Below are 19,661 nucleotides of genomic sequence, written 5' to 3'. Positions count from 1 at the left end.
TGGGTTCTTTCTCTCCCTCTCCTCCCCTTTCCATTCCAGTCTCCTCCCTTTCCTTCAAACTTCTCTCCGGCCCATCCTTCCTTCTCCTCCAATGACAGACCTCCTTCTATCCTGTACCTGCCCCTCACCTGTATTTTACAAATTCAATGGGGAGAAGTTTCTGGTGAAGTCATCTGATTCCTGAGTACTGACTAGGCAGCTGTCCTTGGGGCAGTGGAATTAGCCTCAAAATACAGATAACTCCAGGGCAAACCACAACATGTTCTAGTTTGGATTCTCTCTCTCATTCTTTGCTTTTGGGACAGAATCTTATATAACCCATACCGACCTTAAACTTTCTAGGTGGCTGAGAAGACCTTGACTTCCTTGTGTTCCTGCCCTTGTCTCCCAAATGCTAAGACTATAGACCTGGGACTCTCTGCCCAGCTCTTGGGTTGCTTTTAAGTAAGAATAATCAACAAACATCTTAAAGCTTTTAAAAGGAGAGTTCCTTAAAGGATTCTTTAAGCAACTGCTTTCAAACTTGCTTTGAATGGGAGTCACAAACCATTTAATCCGTGTGAGTTTATTCATCCACTTATAAACCCCAAGTGGTTTCAAAATTTCCAGCTGGCATTGGAAAATGAGAAGAGGCACTTGTCTCAGATCTCTCTGTGCTGTCGGAGTTAAGGAAAGGACTTAGAATTCTCAGAATTCTCCTGGTAGGTCTCTTTGAAGCTGAAGGAAGTTGCTTGCATGACTCTGAACAAGGCGGGCACAGGGATTTTCTTTTGCTAGTGTGACCTGCATTGATTAGCAGAAGTCATAAGTGGGAACCGAGAATTAGAAGACAAAGGTGCTCTGCTCAAGTAGAAGGAAAATGACTTGGTGCAGGACGGCAGTCATGACTGTGTTTCCATCCTTACCCTAAGAAGTCTAACTCCATATTTATGATTCCCAAAACCAGAGATTCCTTTGCTTTAACTAATCTTTTTCTGTCTAAAGCTGAAATTGGCCCACCCACATTACCTGGACTCAGTTTTGTGGGAATATCTCTATATGCAAATTAGTGGAGCTGTCCCTTCTTTCAGAGACACATGCCTGGTTACATAAGTGCCTTAGGGTATGCAAGCATATGGCTGTTGAGTGCTCCTGCAGCTTTTGTGGCCAGCATCTGGGTCTTCCCCACAGATTCTCCTCTAGTTAGTCTTCATGGGGCTAACCAGGAACCCTAAAATGCAGATTAAAATCCCAGTCCAACGACTTGGAGAGAAACTTGAGCCTATATGCTTTGTAAATCCTCCCCCAGTGTTTGAGATGAAGACAAAAGAGAGACAATCTTGGCATTTCTATTTTGAAAAAGTAGATGAAAGAAAGACTACACTGAATTAATTTGCCTCACAGCAATCTTCTATGTCTTTATAACAACCTCTGGATGGTTATAACATTTTGCCAGTTTCCTAGTCTAGTGTTTTAGATGAAGGCTGCATGATGAGCCCAGCCTCACCACTGTCATTAGGTTTCCACTTCTAAATAAAACAAGTATCAGGCACAATGGCAGTCTAAACCGATTTCATAAGACAGGGGAAGGCTTTAGGTCACACTTACAAGGAAAAGCTCCTTTATAAATCTGTCATTTAAAGCAATCATCACAAAACTACTGGATGAAATATAAGAGAAACAATTTAGGACACTGGTAGAAGATATAGTGAGAGGAGACCCTATGAGCAAAAGCTCAACAAAAGCAAAAACAGACAAAAGAGACTTTGCTAGAGTTTGGGTGTGATTTGTCCCATGGAGTTTGAGCAGTTGAGAAATTGTTCTTAATGTGGTGATGTTGGGGGATGAGGGATCTTTTGTGGGGCCCTTGAATCACTGGCAGCACATTCCTCAAAGGAATTGGCAATGTCCTCTTAGGACAGTAAACTAATCCTTGTGAGAAGGTTGTCATAAAGCAACAAGCCTGGACACTCCCCTTTGGCTTCCTGTCTAGTGATGTGATTTCTCCTTCTTGCACAAATTCCCACCTTAATGACACCATCCACCATGAAATTCTCCGCAGAACGGAGCAAACTGATATCCTCGACCTTTCAAAACTAATAAACCTCTCTAAATAAACCTCTCTTCTTTATAATGTACCCAGCCTTTAGTCATTAAGCTATAGTTAAAGCAATTATTGAAAATAGGATTAAGTCAAACTAAGGAGTGTCTTCAGAGCAAAGAATATAGTCAACCAATAGTTGACAGCAGAATAGTTAGGCAACAGAAAAGAGGAAAATATTTATAAACTATTGATCAGATGAAGGAGTAATATGCAAAGAACTAAAAAATCTCAACAGCAGAATACCCCAAATAATCCCATTAAAATGGCCAAATAATGGAAACAGCCATTTTCTCAAAAATGGATATGCAAATATGTAAGATACAAAATGCTCAGCATTGGCAACCATCAGGAAATGCAAAACAAAATGGGACAGCAGTCGTCTCGTCTCGTTTATAACTTTACTAAGAAAAGATAAGGATAAGAAGGAAAGGAAACCCATTCACTATTGGAAACAGTGTGGTGACTCACGTATGAACTCAATAATATGTTGCCTAGGAAACCCACCACTGATGTGCACCCAAAAGAGGCAAAGTCGTTGCATCAGTGAGGCACACGGGCTTCCGTGGTGATGCAAGCACTACTCTCAGTAGCCAAACCATGACATCGTCCAAAGTATTTGTCAACATATGGATTGATAATATTAAAATGTTAGAAATATACCCAATTAAATATTATCCTACAATAAAAAATAAAATCGTGCCATTTGCTACAAAGTGAAGTGAAATAAACCAGCCATGGCAAGACCAATAATTCATATTCTTGTTCATATGTGGAAGCTAAAGACATGGGCTCAGAGACCAGAGAGGGTAAAGAGGAAGACTGAATAACAAGAATCTTAAAAATACAGTTACATGAGAGAGGTAGGCTCCAGTGGGCTACAGCACGGTAGGGAGAATATAGTTTTTAATAATTTATTATTCAACAAGAAAATAGAAGTTTGGGAGTTCAAAACATAAATAATAAAAAAGTAATGAAAATACTAATTAGCTTCATTTGATCCATGTACATTACATACATAAGTCAAGAAATTAGCATGTCATACCCCAAATACACACAACTAGTGGTCTGGGTGTGACTGTACATGCCTGTAATTCTACTTCTCAGGAGACTGAGGCAGAATGGTCTGCACAAGTTCACATGTATGCCAATAAGAATTACCAGAGTCATGCAATGAGATCTAAGATGACTTCTGAGTCCTTCCCATTTTAAAAACATTTTTAATTGATAACAAAGTCAAAAATAAAGTATTTGTGAAAAATTCAAATGAACTTTATAACAAAAGATCATGTTTCAGTTCATCTATAAAATTATTATAATTACTATGCTACTATGATCACTATTTCAAGAAATATTCTCTGCGAGGAAAAGACCAAAAGGCTTCAACCCTACATAAAGAACTATAAGCAACTAAGGAATGCTGAGAGTGGGATAAATAGTCTTCCCCAGGGAAAAGCACATACAACACCAGCCCTAAATCAAATGATCAACCCTGAAAACATACAAGTAACATATGTAAACTGAGCAGGTTACATTTAGGAATATACACACACATACACACATATGTATATATATACATATAATATATGATACATGCACTTACACATATATATTCATGTACAAATACAAATAAACATACACATACATATGCATATAGGTATCAATGACAATGAAAAATAGATCACAAATTTGAAAGAAATCGGGTAATGTGGAGGGAGGAAGGGGAAGAGAGAAAGGTGGTTATATAATCTCAAAAATATTTCTATGGAGAGAGAGGAGGGAGAGAGATCCCCTACTCAATGCAAACAGTGGAATCAATCTATGTGATTAGAAGAATCAATGGCTAAATAAAATGTCACCTAGGGCCAGATGACTTATAGTGCAAGGCTCTGGTACAAGCCTGGCAATCTGAATTTGATCCCTGGGACCACATAAAAGTAAGATTATTATTTTACATACAATTGTTTTCTCACCTCTATGCATATGGAATGCGTGCCTCCCAGTATCTTGTGTACACACACACACACACACACACACACACACACACACACACACACACTAAAAATATTAAAGAATAGAAAGCATATAACCTATTCAGGCCATAGATTTTGACTCTTCTTGAAACATGACGAGAATTCTAATCTGTGTTTCAGTATGAATAAGCCTTGAAGATAACGTGCTAAGAGTCATGATCTTATTTACATGAGGTACCCAAAATTGTCAAATTCACAGAAACAGAAAGAGAAATTGCAGCTCCCTGGGGAGAAGAAAATGGGAAATGGAAGTTCTAGGCTTTGCAAGATGAAATAGACCTGGAAATTAGTAGCCCCGTGACACCTCTATACTTGACATTACAGCACTATATACTTCCAAGTATTAATATCATGGGCACCTGTGCTCTCCGTTGGAAAGTGAAGTACACCAGTGACTGAGGAGACTAATTGTCAGCCCATGTACAACACTGCGGAACCAAGTAAGAGCAGACAGAAGTTAACGTCACATTTGAACAAAATAAAGGGGTATCTTGTTTGTCTCTTCATTTTTTGATGCAATAAAAAGTATTTCATGTGCATATCCTGAATTTTGGCTTCAGAAATGCTTGACTGGCTGGTTCTGTGTCAGCCTGACTCCCATCCAAGAGTGTCAGATTCAGTCTTTGCTACCCAAGGATCTATTTCTGGGCACCATTCTGTCAGGGTAGTGTTGCTTTCACTATTTCAAAAGAGTATTTGGAAATTCAGGTCTAAACCAGAACTCAGCGAACATGGTTCCCGTAGTATTGTAATTTGCTTTCTGTTCCTATGATAAACACCATGACCAAAAAAAAAAAAAAATCAACTTGGGGAAGAAAGGATGCATTTCAGTTCACAGCTTACAGTCCATCATCATCCAGGGAATCCAAGGCAGAAGCTGGGGCAGAAACTGAAGCAGAGGCCATGAAGGAACACTATGTACTGGTTTGCTCCTCATGCCCTCTCAGCATGCATTCTGACATATCCCAGTATCACCTGCGAAAGAGTGGCCCAGCCCACGGTGGGCAGGGCCCTCCCACATCAATCGCCAATCAGTGTTCATAGGCCAATCTGCTAGGAGCAAGTTCCTCATTTGAGGTTTCCTCTTCCTCGGTGACGGTAATTTGTGCCGGGTTAACCAAACTTGATGGACGCATATCAGTTTTCTGGGTCAAGAGGAAAACAGGTAGTTTATCATGAGCCTGTTGTGAAATCTTCAGCCTTTTATTGACAAACAACTGGCGTGGTTATCCTTACATCTTACTATCTCAGACTCTGGGAAATTGTGACATAACAGGTTAGAGATGTGGCAAGTGGTACTCCGCCAAGTCCACACAGTCCCCTCCCTACTGTTATCCTGGCACATCTAAGCTGAGGGTGTGTGGATGAGAACAGGCATCGAGACCTACAAGTCTTGGTTCCTGAAGTTAATGACAGACCTTTACCAAGGAGTTCAGACTCATGTACCATCACCACCCTGTTAGATTTGTAATGGAATTAAGAGGAGGCGCCTCGTAGAGAATGAATTAACAGGTCAGGCAGACCCTTGAGACCCACAAAGCCAAGGAATAGCTTCCATCTGATGAGTTGTTTTCTAGCAAGAGCATTTGTTTAGACTTGTTAAAATATGCAATCTGAAACTTGCTAATACCTCCAAAGCCAACGTTTACATCACCCCCACGTCTTCCCTCTCTTCCACGCCTCATACTCCAGCCACAGGTGTAGAGCATATTTTTATCAGGACCCACTGTACAAGCCAATTCACACACAGGACAGATGCTGAAAGTAACATGTTTTAAGCAACTGTGCATAAATCCCGAAAGTTTGATCTCAACACCCAGAAATGTCGTTTCATGATACAAACCAGAGAGTTTCCCTAAATAGTATTGCATGCATTTATTGCTGAATGTTGAGACCATTTTGTCCCAGTGCTGTGTCATCAAAGAAGAAATAATAAGGAATTAGATCTAATGAATGGCAAGCTAGAGTGACTTCTTCCCTCACCTCTATTCCTTGTTTTCTACAGTCTTTACTTTAAAGAAGTCAGACCTCTTGGACCCACGCTGGCCATGAATCCTGAGCTCATTTCATTCTCCTTTTTGACTCTCCTGAGAAAATGGGGCTCCAGATGTGCATCACACTGCCCACAATCACCTCTAAGATTTCCAGATCACACACTGCCCACAATCACCTCTAAGATTCCAGAAGTGCATCACACTGCCCACAATCACCTCTAAGATTCCAGAAGTGCATCACACTGCCCACAATCACCTCTAAGATTCCAGATGTGCATCACACTGCCCACAATCACCTCTAAGATTCCAGATGTGGATCACACTGTCCACAATCACCCCTAGGACTCCAGATGTGCATCACACTGACCACAATCACCCCTAGGATTCCAGGTGTGCATCACACTGACTACAATCACCTCTAGGTTTAGGCAACTCTACTTTCAAAGAACACTTGCAGTCAACCTGGTAAGAAGTTTTTAGCTCCTTGACCCCTATGAAACTATTTTTGTTCCAGATCCATCAGATTAAAGCAAGTGAAAATTAAAGAACTGACCAATTACTCATTTAATTGCAGCTATTAAGTGGATGACTTGCAGCTTTTATGATAAAATTATGTGGCATGATGAGTCACTTCCAAGAATTGATTGGGATCTCAGAAATTCCTCCTATAAAGAATCAAAATTTGAAATAATAGACTCATAACTCATACACCTCTCAACAATTTTTAAACCAGTTACCCCTACACACTTTTAACGTAAAAAAAAACTTTTCTCACAAGAGCGTACAGGTTTCATTTCGAGCTGTCTGCAGTTGTGCTGTGAAGTCATTGTCCCCAGTCTGAGACTACTTTTCTGTTTTCTGCTTGAATTTTTGTCTGCAGAAGAGTTAAGGCCAGCACTGTCCCCAGTCTCAGGTACTTTTTCTGTTTTCTGCTTACCACTTTCTTGCTCAAAGAGTTAGGTGCAAAAGAGCTCATTGACTGGGAATATTCTGTTGCTAACTTTAGGGCTGGATGTGAAAGAGCTAATAGGGAAGAAACCTTGAAAGTCCTTGAAGCATCTTGATTCTTAGGCCTTGGTTTCCAGCCCTTGAATGTGCTCCTTTGCCTTAGGAGTCAAGAAGGATCACAGCAGCCAATAGCTGCTGATCGACTTCTAGAAAGATGCCCTTTCCTCATGTGTAAATGGAGTACCAAAGTCCGGAGGGAGGAAAAGGTAAAATAAAATCTGCCCAACTCTAAAGTAATTGCATAGCAAAGTACTTCATTATTTTGGGATCGCGTTAGAGAACCTAGCATGTTTCTCACAAGGCAGATAAGAGAATTCATTCTCTCCTCTCTGGTTTCTGTTCCTTTCCACCCACGTCACTTGGAGCTGTTTGCTAATGATCCCAGCACCTGTAAAGGTGGGGCTGAGAAAAATGAAATTGCTTCATGTGTAGCTTGGGCCCTTTGGGCTCTCTCTGTCCCCAGGGAGAATTGGCCTGAGAAGCAGCTTCCTACTAGGCTCTGTTAGGTGTGACAATCACCTCTCTCTATTCATAGGGCGTGGTTTGAAACGGTGAGACCGAGTAGACTTGGCATTCACAGTACTGCCCCGCGAGTTTCTTTTCATCAGATCCCCCTTGAACACTTTGCTTTCTTCTTGCTCGACTCAGCCAAAATCATAGTTATCATTCAACAGCTTCTTTCTCAAAATTCACAACTTGTCAGCTTGACTGACCTTTTCTAGGTAAGAAAACTGAGGCTGTATTGCACAAAGAAAGAACAGGCGAACCTTTCCCCTTGATGTCCGAACATCTTGATCAGAACATCTTGAAGAGCAAGTTTGCTGTCTTGAGTATAATATAGGACATATCCTAACATGGTAAGAGCAAGTTTGCTGGTGGACACTGACACTGTTTGTTATGGTGGAGAGTGTGAAGTGCTGGTCTTTGAACATGGGATCTCTGGCATTAATAGGCAAGCAATCTACCATTGAACTACATCTCCAGCCCAGAACTCGTTTCTTTCAAGGTGCCAAGAAATCAGATACTTAGATTTTTCTTTCTATCATGAGGAAGCTCTCTCCATCTCTCTCTCGTCCTCTCCCTCCCCCTCTCCCTTCTCCTCCCCCTCTCTCTGAGTATGCATACATGTGCACACTCACCTGGAGTCTGACTATTTTTGATACTGGAGCTTTAAATTTGAGGGATCTTAGGTACAGCTCTGTATTCCAATCTTATAGCTAATCAATTGCGCTTAAGCTCTCATAGACAGAAAGCAACATAATGTTGGTATAGGAAAAGGGACAAAGATGAAGAATTGGGACCCCCAGCTCTGAGACCTGCTTCCTGCAGTTTTATTAGCTTCATAGGAGCAATTTGCTTGATTTTCCTCTATGCTTACTTCTAGTACTAGGACTGCAACTTGATTCTAAGAGAACACTCAAATCTATGTTATTCTAGGATTTAATGGTCCCATATAGGTTTCCAGGTCTCTTTCTGTGGTCAAGTTCATAGTATCAGGATTCCACAGTCAGGAACTACATACCACTTTGACTTCCATTAGAAAGGTGTAGACTATGAAATGTTCTGTGCTAGGTGCGACACAGAGGCCTGTGTCCAATTTGCCTTTGGAATGGATGGTAGAATGTGAACAGACCACATGCATTTGAACCTTCACACTTTGAGCAATTGACTTTAACCTTTCTGTGACTCAGTACCTGTGCCTAAAATAAGAATAGCAATTGTCCAGTTACACCGAATGGCTATAAATATGAAATGAGGCAATGCATATTAAACTCCCAGAGCTATGTCTGGTGTACTGCAAAGGGTCAATAAGTTTCATTTCTCTCTAGAAAATTCCCGGCAATGGGCTGTATGCCACAGGAAGGGAAGGGCAGCTCATTGTCTTCAGTGCAAAACTTTAATACAATTCTTTTGTTAGAAAGGACTCCCTAATCATGGAAATTCTCTCCAAAGTGTATAATACCTCTTTAGTGTGTAGTTGTCTGTAATTTCTATTAAATAGCCACTTACATCGGTGCTCTGGAAGCTAGGATATAAACTAGAAATTCTCTCATGTCTATAATAATTTTTTCTCACAGAGAAAGGAAAATGATACCTGATTTTTGTTTTTACTATTAAGCAGTCTTTCCCTGTACAAAATTTAGTTATTAGCTGGATTGTTAAGATCACTTTGTCATTGGCAATCTCAAACTTACTAACTTTGGGCAATGATTAGAATGTGTTGGGTAGACATAGTTTCCCACTTTAGTAAGTATAGACGATCTCCCATCAAGTGGGAACAGTAAAAAATAACAAAACCGGAGGGAGGGATATTGTAAAGAACTGGAAAAAAAATGCTGATTCTGACATTTGAATCTGACTCTCTTGGCATCTGCCCCAGGTCATATATGCACAGGTGCTTGCTGAAGGCCATTCTGGGCCCTAGGACCTACGGCAAATGCTGTAGAGCAGTTCTTCACTGACCGGCTAACTTTAGTTTCCCTTCGTGTTCTTTCCTTCAAGATGCTTTGTAGGAGGATTCCATTAGATTAATCTTCTCTGTCGTTCCATATGACTCAGAAATGTGATGTTGATTGCCAGCTAATAAATAAGTGATGATAGATAGATGACAGATAGATAGATGATAGGTAGATGATAGACAGATAGATAATAGATGGATAGGTGATAGATAAATAGATGATAGATAGATAGATAGATAGATAGATAGATAGATAGATAGATAGATAGACAGACAGACAGGAAGAAAGAAATGTGATGATAATCCCCTTATAAGAGCAACAGCTTGTCCACATTATTAGCTGGGCTTATCAAACCATCCAATTTCCAGGTTCTCAGGAAGTTACTACAGCAGTCATCCTACAGATGCCTCGCCGTATCACTCCAAAACCACTGTTTTATATCTGTGTCTGTTAAGTTAGCAGACTTAATTAACTTTAATTAACTTATAAAATATTAATGGTGCTATTGACTAATGATTGTCCCATTGCTTTTGAAAGAAACCAGAAAAGACCTTGGTTCAAGTCCATTCTACTGCTTAATCTATGACAATGATTTCATCCAGTGGGACTCAGATAGCTCAGTTTTCTCATCTATCTGGAGAGACACGAGGTGAATGTCAGTTAAGTTTCACTGGCAAGCAGAGGGAATGCCCATTAAGGGCTGGAGGGCATGCTTTCCGTGCAGCATGAAAGAGAGAATCTCTAACTATGGCCTTAACTATGGCCTGCATGTCCTGGGAAGAGTGTACATAGGCCATGCAGTCGTGGTTTTTTGGACTGTCATGAATAAAGATGCAAGAGATGATGTGCAGTTGACACTTAAGCCAAGTTGTACCCTCCGCACATTCGCCACATTCATTATTAACCGGGAAGGGATTGAAAGGAGAGATTTAAGTCTGCATTCTGCATCCAGATCCAATTCTGCCCTACATCCTGGGTAGTGAGCATTTTATAAGTGGTCACTTGTAGACAACGTTTTCATCTTCATGATGTAAGAAATAAAAGCAACCATGCAGAAAATTATAAAGGGAAAAGTCTCATTTTCAAATAATTACAGATTCATGTCTTATAAAGAGTGAAAGAGACATTTTTTAAAAAGATGTGTTCATATGCTAGTGAAGGGTTAAACTGTGTCCTATGTGTTCAGGTAAAAACAATAACCCAGATACTATTATACTGCAGACACCACGTAGGAGGCACATCTATACATTATGTCATTTGATTACGACAACAGGGATGGAGCTTGTCAAGGACATGTGACTGGCCCAGTTTCTCATGACCATTAAGTGACAAGGCCCAGCTGCATAATACAAGTCTGTGATGCAAAGTATGTGGAAATACCCCCAAATTTAAAATATCACCAACAGCTCTGTGTTGAAACTCCTCTATAAATAGTCCCCTGGCTATTTCTTGACTTGTTATAATGCAAGCCATTCAGCAATATGATACAGATAAATATTTCCTTTTCAAAACATTGCACAAATACATGATTTCCTCCCTTTTTCCACCCTTTGGGAGAAATAGGAAAACAGCAAAGTAATAGGAACTTAGCTCCAAGCGAGACAAGCTTTTCAGCAATGACTAAAGAGAGTCCCAGTTACTAGGGAGACCATAACAGACGCTATTAGATCCAAGCACAAAACTTGGGTTGCCTGGCTAGTGAATGCCAAGTAAAGCAAAGGAAAATATTATCATTGTTGAAATCATTTGATGTCTCTGACTAATAAAAGCACACTGGCAAATTGAATTCCTCAGACTGCCCAAAGGGCTCAGTTAAAGCTATGAATTAGTAGCACACGGCACTTCTGTCTGGAAGGTGGGGGATGGGAGGGCAAAGAAGCTAAGCTATTCTAAAGAGTGTTTAAATAACCAAAAGTTTCCAGTAGAAACCTTAGGTAACCAGTCTAGGTTTATTGTTGTTGTTGTTGTTTTTGTTTTTGTTGTTGTTGTTGTTGTTGTTGCTGTTCAATTTTAATGTACATTTAATTTCTCCTAACCTTTTCCCTGTAGCTAAATGACAGTTAAGGCCTTGGGTCACATCATTCCTGAATTCTAAAGGAAGCACAGGTCTTCTTATACAGTTTCTCATGAATGCCAAGGTCATCTTTAAAATGTTCCTGGTGACTCTAATACCCCTCCAAGCTTTGAGGCTGGCCTCTCCTTACCTGTATCGTGCCCTTTCTGGGAGTGGGAGGAACCAGAGGTGGAAAGAACTGGGGGGGAAGCCAAACTCAGAATTACCTCTTGACCCAGCTTCCAGAGTTAGCATGGGCCTGCCTGGAGATGTTGCTCCTGTCTCTGCTTGATCAGACCTGAAGCAGCACGTCTTCCCCAGGACCCAGTCTACCTTATTATGGCTACAGCTCTGATGGTTGGGAGTGTTTTCTCCTGCACTGCCAAAACCTGCCTCCTCATGTTTTCTCCCCATTGTTCTTCATGGTATCTCTAGAACAACATGATTTGACTCAACTTCCTCTCCCCTGGAATAGTCCCTCAGATAACTGGAGTCAACTGTCACGATTGCCCTTGGATACCAGGTTTTTTTTTTTTTCTTTCCTCTCCAAACAAAATAGCCTTGATTTCACTATTAGGTCATTAGGCAAGCAGACAACTGTTAGAACAATAAGAAAGGTTGACACATAACTTCCAAAGAGAAGAACAATATAGTTTTAAAATTATATTTTTTAAAGTAAAATCTGTTGAGGGGTTGGAGCATGGCTTACAGGTGGACAGACGTATTCGTAGTGTATGCAGGGATGCAAACTCAAATACCAAGAAATAGAAACGGAACCAAGGCGGGGAAAGGCTGAAAGTCTTAGTTGCTATTGAGATGCACTGTGTCTATGCCTCCTGAATTCTACTGTCTTGTCAAAAATACCAATGTGACTTTCGCTAACTAATGAATATCATATCAGCTCACGGCTATATTTCACCCGTCCTTACCAGGTCACCTTTATTTATTATTTTCCTTAGCTATGCTCAATGTCCCCTTTGCTAAAACCTTCTAGAAGAAAATACTTGTCTTCTTACAAACAACTAGAAAGTGAATATAGACCACTGGGAATTAATAAAATGTTCACACATCGATAAGGAAGTAAGATCTCAAGTTTGAAGCCATCCTGAGATACACAGCAAGACCCTGTCTCAAAGAAGGAAAAAGAGAGAGAGAGGAGGGAGGGAGTTTTCAAAAAAGAATCATGAGGAAAGTGAATCTTCAATTTTTACTTCATTACCAATAATCTTTGAGCCCCAAGCATATAGAGACATGGGAACCTCACCCTACTGGACAGCATCTGTATAACAAGGCTCTGGAGTCGCCCCTCTGCCCTTCTGTGTCTCCTGTCCAGTTCTCTGCCAGTTCACCACTCGCTCTACTTTTGTGTATAACTTGCTTCCATCAGTACATCTAATCCCAAGGCTTTGCCATGCATTTCATTATTAGGTCTTTTTCCACCTATAGCTCACCCTTCTTCCTTTCCCCTCTTGTTAGCCCATCTCCTCATCACCTCTGCTTCTTCAGTCTCCACGTCTGTCTTCTGTCTTCAAAGTTCTGAGCTGTAAAGGCATGGTTCTGAGTGTAGAGTACTCTTGAGGGAGCTACAGGAAAGGTCAGCAGGGGCCTAGTGCCTCCCAGATGCCTCTGCTGCCCTGGGATAGACAAGGTCTTTAGGAACAAACTGACTAAAGCCAGCTCCCAAGGGGAGGAGACACAGATCAGCAGACAGCCGACTAAGAGCATGTTTCCTGACACACTCCCCGAGCAGCCCAGTCTCTTCTGGAACTAATCGATTTCTCAAGGCAAATCATGAATGGTTTCAGTGATTAGCTACTCAGACGTGGGGAAGAAGGTAGGAGGTTCTACTGGTCTTGATTTCAGTAGCCAGCCAGCCCAGTGCATAGTTCCTGATAACCAGGGGGTGCATCATCATGGAGTGAGGAAGGCTACTGAGAAGTGAGGGTACCTGGGCTGTGGACTACCCGGGCTGTGAACCCTGCCATTTGCCACCTCTCTAGTTCCCTGGAGAACAGCTAGCTCCTTTGCTATCATTCCTTTGAATTGGTCTTTAAAAGGATGCTTTTAGCCATCCTTTGGCTGTTAATTACGATTTCATGATGTTCTAATCATCCTGTGTTAAGTCTGAAAGCCAGTCCATCTCTGTTTTTATTTCTCAAGCCAGGGTCTCTTGTAGACCACCCTAGCTTTGATCTTGGATATGTAGCTAAGAATAACCCTGATCTGATACTCATGCCTTTACTTCCTAGGGGCTGCTAGGGTTACGGGCATGGGCTCCCATGCCAGGCTTGACAATCGGCCTTTGATTTTGCTTTTCCATGCAGGAGATAAAACCCTTGCTTTCGTGCCTATGTTTTTCCACTTCGCTGCATCCTTACCCCTATCGCCCATCTTGAGAACCTGAGAGCTGTGTCTCTCTAACCCCCTGTCTGACTTAACTGACTTGACTGGCTTTTCAATCCCAGGGCTGATTCCCAGTGACCTGAGTGCCTGCCCTTCAGAGGCCAGGGAAGAGTAGGTTCTTTCATAGTGAGCATTCCTTTCCCTATCTCAAGATTGGTGTCCGACAAGGAGGGTTATTTGTTCATTTTCCGGGTTTCTTAATTATCAGCCACAAAGACTTGGCAAGAGGAGCTGCCCAGTGGAAAGGCAGCTTCCAAAAGCAACAGGACTGTGCGAAAGCAGTGCTTGTCCTAACAAACAATGGCTCCAAATCTGCAGATAAGTCCCGTTCTGACAATCAAATCCACTTGGGAATCCATGAAAGCTCAAGGTGAATCCTGAGTTATGGAAACACTGCCCAATAAGGCTCCCAGGAAGGTTCCAACCTGACCTGACCATGTTTCCATATTTACCACACAACACCACAATAAGTATCTGCAAGCATCTACATTTCTGCACATTCAGGTAGCGACATGCATTCCAGAGTCTATTTGAATCCAGATAAAATTCAAATATCGGGGGATCGGGCTCCTAATCAAGGCTCTGGTTATCTCTCATAAGTCTGCTCACAGATTGATGTAGAAACCTGATACTCGGAGGCTTTAGCATCTTGGGAGTAAATGCTAAATGACAAGAAGAGGTTTGATAATCGCCTCTATTCAAAGTAAACAAACCACAGATTTCAGATCCAGATTGAACCCCCTCCCCTCCCCCTCCTCCCTTTAAGAGAGTGAAAAATGCTGATGGTGCAGAGATGAAGTCACAATGCTTAGATGAAGTGTCCTCGCTAAGCAGGGCTTCAGAAGCAATGTTTGCCCAGACACCATTAATTCCTTTGATCCCTTTTTTGCGTCTGCCGTCTCCAGTGACAGGAAATTCTTATTTTTTTAAGAAACTAAAGCACAAAAAGGCAGTGAAAAAGCTACAAACTGATTTGGCAATAGCTAAGCAAGAGGCTGCCATCACTGTCCTGGAACTCAATGAGAAGATAATGACACTCTGTGAAGGAAGGCCTTTCCCTAGAGGTCAGTATTACCACGTGACAGGTGCACATTGGCCCCTCATTCTGGGTGATGCATACAGATGGCTTGGTAGCAAAGCACAACGCCAGGTCCTGTGCTTGGCAGGATTCTGGCCTAGCGGTATGCTGGCCAGGCCTGGCGTGGTTCTGTTAGACAGGCAGCGCGGGAACTGTGAACTCCAGGCTGGATTTGCTTTGATCTTTTGACGGGGAGATAATGAATATGCAGTTGTAGAGGGGATGTCTCTGTATATGGATAGCTGGGCTGAGGTGCATCTAAGAAATGTCACTAGATAAGCTGGGGGACAGAGAGGGAAGGGTGGAGTGTAAGCAAAAGGTCAGGGCACTTCAAGGCCTGGGGCTCTAGAACAGGGCCAATAGTTTGCTGAAAAATAAGTGCCTGTTGGCCAAGACGACCACAAGGAAAGTTGAAATTATTTCTTGCCAGTAGATAAAGCAGGAAGTAGCTTGGAAGGCTATTTGGGAATGAAATCTGGGTAATTCAGAGCAATCATAATAGCTATATAGGTATGTGGGCATGTGTGTATGTACAGGTGCACGTGAAGGCCAAAGGTTGATTGATACCAAGAGTTGCTATCGCTTCCTCCTTGTTTTTTAAGATAGGGTCTCTCACTGAACTGGAGTGATGGCTTCAGCTACACGGGCTGGCCCACAAGCTCAAGGTGTTACAGACATGTGCCACTCGATCCAACTTTTTATGGGTTAGTACCGTCTACATTAGTTTCTCAAGGTTTTCGTGGTGGTGGTATTTCGGACATGGAGAATGTCATTACATGGCCCAAGTTGGCCTTGACCTTTCAGTCCTCTCCCATCAGCCTTCGGATGCCATGACTGTAGGCATAGACCACCATGCCTGGCTTAGAAAACCTAGATTTTGAAAAACTACAAGGACTCTGCTATCAAGAAACTATAAGCACACCAGGAGAGACAAACAAAACAGAACAAAAGAAAAATGCCCAAGGTGTCCTCATTAACAATAACTCAAATTAGTATTCAATAGTATGTGCTAGTTTGCTGTGAATTTCACAGACCCCATTGGAGTTAGTGTATACAACAGACTCCATTGGAGTGAGAGAAGCTCAGAGACAGTGATCTGTTCATCCCAAGTTAGACCAAGCAGTCTTGGGCAGGTAGCATCGGGGCAGCAGCATACCGACTCAGGTACACCTCTTGGCTTCAATAGACCAAGAACATTTTTTCTCTTTGGTATAGAGCAGCTCATTTCTGCCCAGTGATCTCAGGGTAAGCTCTGGTTCCCAAGGGCAAAGGTTGTCATTTGATGTGTGCTCTCCCTGCAAAGCCAGGAGCAATGCCATTGTTCTTACTCTGGCTTCCTTTTTTACTCATAAGTCATGCTGGAAAAAGAGAAGCAGCTTGGGAACCAATGGAGAAGGAAGCAGTGGGAGGGCAAAGAGGTGGTGAGTGAGAAAGGGACACTCCCAGCATCCCAACTCTTTAATTTTGGTTCATCCCTCTCTCTCTCTCTCTCTCTCTCTCTCTCTCTCTCTCTCTCCCTAAAAACCAGTTTCTCTGTGTAGACTTGCCCTTTAACCAGGCTGGCCTCGAACTCTTGGGCCTCCCAAATGCTAGGAGTAAAGGTATGTGCCACTGCTGCAGGGATAATTTTCATTTTCAATTCTGAATAGCAATTTCCCAGAACGCAACCGATACATCATTACACTGTCACCTCAAAACACACAGGAAGGCAAGTCTTTTCTTTTCCATCCAAACAGTATAGAAAGAACTCTATAGTATAGAAATTGCCTTTTCACCAACATAAATCCTCACAGAATTCATTAGAGATTGTTCTTTCAACTTAAAGGTCATTACAAGAGGCACTGTCCCAGAGTTCCAATGGTCACTTAATAGAAGTCAGCAGTCACGCTTGAACACTGGAGGACAGTCTCCAGCTTACTTGACACAATCTTCCCACTTCTCAGCTGCTTGGTTAACCTGTGGCAGACGCATTATTGTGACGTGTCTAGTTCCAACTCTTCATTTTGGTCCAAATGGTATTTTGTGCTCTTTAGGACTAAATTGGGTCCTTGAATAGCTTACTTTTTAATCATTTGTTTTCAATTGCATATAAGTTATTAGATATCCAAACAAAGTCTTTAAAGGCATGGGGTGCTTCATGAATTTGCATATCATCCTTGGTAGGGACCTTGCTAATCTGCCCTCTATGGCTCCAGTTTAGGCTACATGCTTCTGAAGTAAGTACACCTCCGATATTCTCATAGGTCAAAATTTAAATAATATTGAAGGGAAGAAAGTAATAAAGTGCCTTTGTGATCTGATACAGTGATAAAAAACATATAAATACAATTTTAGAAGCCATTAAAAGGCCTATTGTGAGCCCATAGTTGCTTTTCTTATTTGGTGAGGAAAATAGACCATTGGACTGTCACTAGTTCTTTGTTTTGGGTATTTATTTATTCATATATGTTACTCTGTGTGAATGAATGTACCATGCATCTATCTCCAGGAGCCTGAAGATGTGCGATCTTCTGAAAGCAGAGTTCCTGGCTATTGTGAGCTTCCATGTGGGTGCTGGAAACCGAACCTGACCAGACACAGGTCTGCTGCAGGACTAGTGAGTGCCCTTAGCCTTGAGCCGGAGCCACCTCTCCACCCCCTCTCAGTCGGTATTTATTGTGTGAAAGGATATCCGGGAGCTTTAATTATTTGTATGCAAGATTCTCTCTCCTCTCTCTCTCTCTCTCTCTCTCTCTCTCTTTGGTTTCTCTCTCTCTCTCTCTCTCTCTCTCTCTCTCTCTCTCTCTCTCTCTCTCTCTCTCTCTCTCTATGTCTTTCTCCATTTTTGTAAAATGTCTGTTTGGGCCTCTCAGATCAAATGGCAGATGCTCCAAGCCTAAGATCTTAAGGAGAAAGGGCAATGTGTGATTCTTGGGAACAAATCAAGACAAAGAGTACTATCAGCTAACGAAGTGGAGTCCCTGTACCCTAAGGACAATCTTTACCACTCATCTCTGCTTCTTTCTGCATTGAGACTTCCCTGGCTCCATAGATCTTAATAAGAAGCCTGTCTACAGGCAGCAATGGTCTGCCCTTATCGTCTCTGATGAAAAGAAAGCAAACACTTCCCCAGTAGTGAGGAAAGTGCCCAAGAGAAGACTATCTGATTGGGTTGACTTGAGTTGGGTACCCACCCCTGGGTATCCCTGTGTGGCCAGGGCTGGGGAATGCTGGATGGATAGGAAGGCATCCACCACTGGGTGGCAGAGTAGAGGGAAAGTCTGGTGGGGGAAGAGTCCTGTGCCTGGCAGCTCCCACTGGAAAGCACAGAGCTGGAGTTAGAGAAAGGGATATTTCATTACTGGAATGGAGGAGACAGACCAGCACCTGTACACTATCAGCTCGTGGGCAAATAAAATATAATCAACTGCTTTCTGAGAGGATCATCCCAGGGATGTTTAAAAGTACTTTGTTGTTGTTTTGTTTTGTTTTTAAACCATCAACAGAAGGTAAAATCATTCTCCAGGAAATAACTGTCTTAAGTGGTGTAAGTCTAGACTGCATAGAGCTGAAGGGAAGTTTGAGAAGACTTCCCCTTCTTGCCTCTGTTGGTGACACGGTGGCCTGCCTCACTGGCCTGTTTATTGTAACAGTTCACACTGAGGGGAGGGAAGGTGATGACTGTAAGTAGCAGGTCATGTCACTGGATTAGCAGAACACTGCTTCTCTGTCAGAACTACACACGGATGCTCACAAGTCTAACAGACTAATGGAAAATTTCCAAATAAAACAGAAATCCCTGCTACCCACACATACCATTTTTTTTCCTTGTTTGCTTTGTTTTCTAAGTAATCAGCTTGCCTTTCAGACCTTCGGATCAGAGTATGTGTTCCAGAATATTAGGAATATCTTTATGCACATTCATACTCGAATTGAGAGAACAGTAAGAGGCCAAGCTGTTTTTTTTTTCCTTACACATGAGTTCAGCTGAGAATAAAAACCCCTTGTTATAAAACTAGCACAGCAGGAATCTCACAGCCAGTCTTTGTTGGTTTTCTTTTGTGCACATAGTCTCAAACCAAGGCAGATTCCTTCTGTCATTTCCAGAGCTGAAGTGCCTACAGCTTTGTTTACCGCCAGAAAGAGCTGGAATCCTAGCGTGCTAGGGTTCTCAAAGTCTGGGTAAGTCTACTCTTTAAATCACAATGTGTAGGAACTGAACGATCTTTCTGTTCTTTGCTTTAGTAAGACTGAGTTACTCAACTGGGGAAGAGGGGATAAGGTGACGTAATACGTGACAGGATGACTTAAGGGGGAAAGATTTATTTCAGCTCTTGGTTTCCGAAGTCTCAGCCCATTTGGCTTCTTTGTTTCTGGGCCTGTGTTGAGGACATCCTGGTGGCAGAGTCCTGTTTCAAGGCAGCTCTCCGGATGAAGGCTGGAGAAGCAAAGGAAAGAAGGGTGTGGCCTGGCCAAGTCTGCCCTGAAAGCCACTCCCAGTGACCTACTTTTTCAAACCAGTCCTCTCCTTCTACTGTTTCCAGCCTCTCCCAACCAACCGTCTGTTCAAACTG

The 19,661-nt window shown here is 42.1% G+C and overlaps 1 protein-coding gene and 1 non-coding gene across 2 annotated transcripts in view; one reads left to right on the top strand and one right to left on the bottom strand.

The window, feature by feature from the left end:
* The window catches only part of Ccdc192 (coiled-coil domain containing 192), a 195,931-nt gene that overhangs the window by 112,877 nt on the left and 63,393 nt on the right, over positions 1 to 19,661 (top strand). Inside the window, 1 exon segment of the mRNA XM_032885914.1 lies at positions 14,962 to 15,094. Coding sequence (XP_032741805.1) covers positions 14,962 to 15,094 — 133 coding nt within the window.
* Positions 17,228 to 17,331, bottom strand: LOC116885092. The gene has a single exon (XR_004385961.1). It is a non-coding gene; the product is annotated as a U6 spliceosomal RNA (small nuclear RNA).

The sequence above is a fragment of the Rattus rattus genome, chromosome 15 (assembly GCF_011064425.1).
Source record: "Rattus rattus isolate New Zealand chromosome 15, Rrattus_CSIRO_v1, whole genome shotgun sequence".
NCBI lineage: Eukaryota > Metazoa > Chordata > Mammalia > Rodentia > Muridae > Rattus > Rattus rattus.
The sequence above is the reverse complement of the archived record's forward strand: the minus strand, read 5'-3'. Positions and strand labels throughout refer to the sequence as shown.